General features: G+C 35.7%; 1 protein-coding gene across 1 annotated transcript in view; it reads left to right on the top strand.

Moving 5' to 3' along the window:
* Nucleotides 1-5,729, top strand: part of LOC105362743 (obg-like ATPase 1) — a 34,385-nt gene that overhangs the window by 9,919 nt on the left and 18,737 nt on the right. Inside the window, exon 4 of the mRNA XM_011500231.1 lies at nt 1,807-1,934. Within this exon, the coding sequence (XP_011498533.1) occupies nt 1,807-1,934 (128 nt within the window). The remainder of the gene's footprint in view (nt 1-1,806; nt 1,935-5,729) is intronic.

The raw sequence follows: 5,729 nt of genomic DNA, 5'->3' as shown, positions 1-5,729 counted from the left end.
GGTGGGGGGGGAGGGGTGGTGGTGGTTGAGAGCCATCCCTAGAGTCATGCAGAGCGCGTCGGATAAAGGAGGCGCCGAGGGAAAGTCTCTTGGCGCTCCCGAGGGTTTAGCCAATCGGAATAAGCGGCGCACGGCATTTCCTTAACGCGTCTCTTTGCACGGAATCGCGACTGTGCGCGAGCAGCGTAATTTGCAATGCAGATCGCGCGCCCGCTTCTTCCACATAACCTCGCCGCCCCCTCCCAGTCCCTCCTGCCGTCGGAGCCGCCTGATCTGACATCGCCATTTTCGATCCGTTTTAAAACCTCGCCGCCCCGTCTATTTTTATCTTACCTCGGGACCGAGGAGGCTTTTGTATTCTTGGTAAGGGTCGGGAGTACCCTATTTCGATTTTCCATGAAGCGTGAGAGGAGCGATCAGCGATTATGAACGCCGAGGAGGCATCGAGGATCGTAACCTGAATGATAAGTCGCGAAATTGAATTTTATTCGAGAGTCCTCGCGACTCTGGCTCTTATTCATCGTTCGAATGCTGGTGCTCGGGATGTCAAAGAGTCGACTACCCGAAAGAGCGATCCGAAGTCAAATCGTCCTTCGTCCTACATACATTTGCCCCTGGAGCAGGAACATATTTCTCGAAGCTTCACACTTGACGCGCAATTACTCCACCTTTCCCCATTAGAATTTTGCTAATGTCTATAATGTATATAGCTAATGTTTATAGTAGTAAACTTTTGTATTATTTATGGAAGGGAAGCGAGATTAAATGTTTGTAAGAATCTATGCATCATCGTTTGCCCTTTTTTTCTTGTTTTTGAAGTTAAAAATGAATAGTGAGCGAGGGTGAGTGTGATAAGTTAAGCAAGTAAGTCAGTCGGTGTAAAAGAGTCTTGACAATGCAATGTCGAAGACATTCAAAACAGTCTAGTAGTGGAATTATGACGTTAGTGAATTATAAATTGCCGAATGCCAGCATCGACAGTAATTATTATAATATCCTCGGGCAGTAGTAGGAAATGGCGAAGAGCAACGGAATGTGTTTTTGGAAATTCGTTTAGAAATATAGGGGATACGGAAGTAAGTAAGGCTGTCTTACTGTCGGCTGAAAAGAAAGAAAGAAAGAAAAAAATAATACAAAGTCCCTGGCTGCAATTATTCCAAAATGCAATATAATGACACGACGATGGAGCATTAGCCAGGCACAGTTACGAATTCGAAAATTGCGCTTCGCCTCTGCATAGACGCAAAACAAATCTCATTGCTCTATGATTGGCAATTGGGCTGCCTAAGTAAGCACCCGACCACTATAATTAGCTGAATTTCTATATACTCGTGTATTCGTAGCGAATGGCACGTAATGATTTTCGGGGGCGGTTGAGCGTGACGCGACGTAATTGAAAATGCAAAGCAGCGGCGCCGGCAGTGCTGCCGCCTCTCTTTGATCCGTGGATATCTTGCGCGACGCTCGATAACAATGGAGATCAGCTATTGGGGCTTCGCACGCGATTATTTATGATCGGATTTCGATGTCCCCAGCCGTTCTGGTCACGTGCCAAGATTGATGAAGAGTCCGATGAAAGCCACGTAATGCCTCTTATTTTTCCTCCCTATCGGCAAAGGCTAATTTGTTTAACGAGTCGGCGATTAGCCTTAAATGACGCCGGTGAAAATTGCTTAGTCTCAGGCTATTAGATTTTCTATACTCGAATGGCGGCTGTATGATTCTAGGGGCGGGGAGGGTCTCCCCCTTATTCGATGATCTCATTTTTTTCTTTTTTCAGTCACTGATTCCCATGTGTTTTATTAGCAAGGTGCCGGCGTTTTTGAACGTAGTCGACATCGCCGGCCTAGTCAAAGGTGCTGCAGCGGGACAAGGATTGGGCAACGCTTTTCTGTCTCACATAAGTGCCTGCGACGGCATCTTCCATATTTGTCGTGAGTATATCATCAAGCCTTGTGTTTTATTAGAAGCTCCCTGTCAATTAATCCAACTCTGTGTTTAGTACTCAATGGCATTGATTTACTCTATAAGAAGTGATTACGAATAATACGCCCCTGTAAATGGAAACTGAAATTGCCGGTTATTAAACTAATTGTTAAACAATAGATAAAATTTCAATTTATCGGCTGAGTAAAAGTACGCGTGTACACGTAGGCTATCTAATTTTTACTTGTTTCCATTTCTCTTTCATTATTTACATCCTATGATTTTACATTATTTTTGACTTCTTATTAGTCATTTTTATTTCACTTTCTGGACATTTCGTGTGTTATTTACATTTACATACATCTAATTTTCGTCCCCACTGCTTCAATTGCCAATATTGAGTTATAATTATTTTGTCCTAGATAATACGAATTTATTGCGACTATTTTGTAAAATAACTGTCGTTGCTACAATACATTCGGTGTTTCTTCTACGTTCTAGTGCTCGCGATTACAATTGCTCAACTCAATGAATAAAATACTTCTACGTTCTAGTGCTCGCGATTACAATTGCTCAACTCAATGTGGAAAATAAAATTCTGATATTACTATAACATCGAATTCAACATTTATTACTGACGAAAATTATTATTTTGTTGAATGTCAAACGCCATAATGATCTTCGATATCGTATTGGTATCGTTAATGATAAACAATTTTTAATGATAAAAACCTTACGACGTTTCTTAGATCCATATATCCCTTTTGTATTAAATTATTGATTTTTCAGAGATACATTAAGTTCAAGTTATTTTTATTTTCATTCTTTCTAATAATTGTTTTTGCAACTTAAAAATTGCTAATAAATTTTTATAATGCTTTTATATTTGCATTATCGAGAGTTATTATTAAAAAATTTTCTTATCTTTTTTTTCTAAAGTTTCAAAGTAATTACACTTTCTTGTTAATTTGATAAATTTATAATTCCTCTTATATTGATCTATACTACTACTACTTTTGAATTTTCATTTTTATTTGACTTGTCTGTTATTTTTCTTGTTCTTATTTCGTAACTGTAGCATATTGTGTGAATATGGATATTTTAAAATAATATTTTTCAAAAATTTTACTACGAGTTTCTAATACATGATATATTTACTAAAATAGTTCCCAAAACCAATCAGACACATATACATTTTTATTATATTTATATTAAATAATGTATATATATATATATATATATATATATGTATGTGGTATTCAATAACTATTTTTAAATTAATTAAGAAATATACATGTTAGGCATATATATATATATATATATATATATATATATTACACATTGAAAGAATTCTTTAGCCAAATTATATTATTTAAATTTTTTTATATTTCTATCTTTGTATATTATTCCAATATGCATGTTAAGTGTACTTTAAGGTCTATTTTCAAAAACATTCAAAGTCTTAATTTTAAATAATTTCAATATACATCGTAAGTGATGAACATAAATACGTATTGTCTGAATAACAAGTGTGAATAAATATTCTATTTTAACAAGAAATTTTGTTTGTCGGTGGCTATTATCTCTTGCGTTTCACATAATTATGCGAAAGAAATTTCCCGGCAACATGTTACCGATAATCCTAGGAATTGTGGTAACCGTAAAATTTATCGTTATTCACTCATTATTAAAGGATAAGCAAACATATTTCATAATTGTAAATCATGCTTATGCTGAGATAATAGTTGCACTCGGGTTAAAATTTTTCGACAATATGTCGTTATATATTCTACAAGATTCTTTCGATTCATATTAATGTTTGCCATAATATAAAATATCCTAAAAATAGAAGAACCTGTGTGCTTAAGCTCGTAATGATTGAAATAACCCGTAGATAATCGTCTCTAATGCATTACGAGGGTAGTTGTATCTCGTGCAGAAATCAATGAGTGGTTTCAAATTTATAGGGTTACGCATTTGCTTTGAGCCTTGTAATAAGTGATTTGATTTTAATTATTGATGGATCGTATCTAGAGTACAGTAAGTCGTAAATTGCAGATAAATGTGTACAAAGTTAAATAGAATCACTTGTTCCTATGTAGGAGTACCGTACGATGCAGAACAATGGAATAAATTATTCTTCGATTTTTCTTCCTTAATATGCTGTTTCTTTTTTCTTTTTCCTCTTCTTTTATTACATTTTAAGCATTTTTTGTTATATTCAAAATTATTCTATTTCAAATTACATAATATGTGGTTCTCATACTATTATATTATAACTACAATAGCACATTCTATTTATTATACAAAACACTAAATAATTGGATGTTTTTTTGTTTGTAAATGAAAATAGTTAACATAGCTATCACATATTAAATGTATTATATATAAATGGACGTATAAATGTAATTATATAGGAAATACGATGAGTATTATTCGATGAGATCTTAAAGTGAATTTTTAATAAAGGATACGAACTCGGGCAGAGAATGTATTTTCGATAAAAAGGTTTTATATAGTTTCGAAAATAAAATGGTTGATTTTATTGAAGAAAAAGTAAACTTACATTATTGTTGCTTTAATACATCAATTGCTTATCAAAATAAGATAAATAAAACAAACAAACAAACAAACAAACAAAACAACAAGTAATTTAACTTTTCAGGTTATTTAGGGCGGACAAAATTTACTTTCACCGCTTTATAATTATCTCATTTAAACACAAAAGACCCAACAATACATTTAAGTCCAAAGGGACAATTTTTGCAAAAGCATTGGAGATACGTGCAATTTTTCAAATATAAACGCGGAGGAAGCATGTATTTATAGTTTGCGTGTTCTTCATTGGCGCAATTTAAGTTAATCCCTTATTCGACTCTGTATTTCTCTCGATGTTTCTTTAAGTTTCGTCTTTTCTCTTATCCTCTTACCTTTTTTCCATTATGTACTCGATACATTGCACGACATAAATCGCACGATACATCAAAATTGAACATTACCCGACACATCGATAAAGCCACGTGAAATGTCTAAAACAGCATTTAATAGGAATGCGATTAAATTTGCGGTAAGAATCTTTCAAATGCTAAAATATAAGGAGAGATAATTATATTTCGACAGTGCGAACTTTGTTTTATGAAAGAATACTTTTATTATTCAATAATATTTATTTGAAATCAATAACTTACCTAGTAAAGTGGGAAATAGATTTCGGAAAGCATTTTTTATAGCACTATTGTGAAAGATATTTTTTTAACAACCGAGAATCTTTCCTCAGCGGTGCCAAGTAAATTGCCATTTCAAAATTAATAAACATTTATTTTTCAATGCGTGCAGTTCGAACGACGAGCGCGTCAATATCTTCGTACTTCCTTTCTTGTCTCTATGCTCGTCTCTCCTTCCCACCTCCCATTTTCCATTTTCTCGCTCTCTTCCTACCTCTTCCCCGTTCAATGAACCACCATCTCCGACCCTTTGCAAATCCCCTTTGCGGTAATTACCGCAGCCCACCTTCCGCGAGCCCCCAAGTACTCGCGGTCCTTTATTACATCACCGAGGCCTTATTATTAGAACTCTGACGGTACGGACTCCTCTTCAATTTTTCTTCCGCAGCTCGTGCAGGACTCTGTCTCTCTTCAACCCCCCTCGATCTCTTAAGCCACTTTCTCCATCTCTCACCTCGTCTCGCTACCGCGGCATCTCTCCCGATTTAACTCTTTGTTGCTTGTCGCCTTCCTTCTTTTTGGCGGTTGTCCTACCCACCCTTCCCCCTTCGCCCATCGCGGCCATTTGCTGGGCGTCGT

The sequence above is a fragment of the Ceratosolen solmsi genome, unplaced genomic scaffold (genome assembly GCF_000503995.2).
Source record: "Ceratosolen solmsi marchali unplaced genomic scaffold, CerSol_1.0 scaffold41, whole genome shotgun sequence".
Taxonomy (NCBI): Eukaryota; Metazoa; Arthropoda; class Insecta; order Hymenoptera; family Agaonidae; genus Ceratosolen; species Ceratosolen solmsi.
The sequence above is the reverse complement of the archived record's forward strand: the minus strand, read 5'-3'. Positions and strand labels throughout refer to the sequence as shown.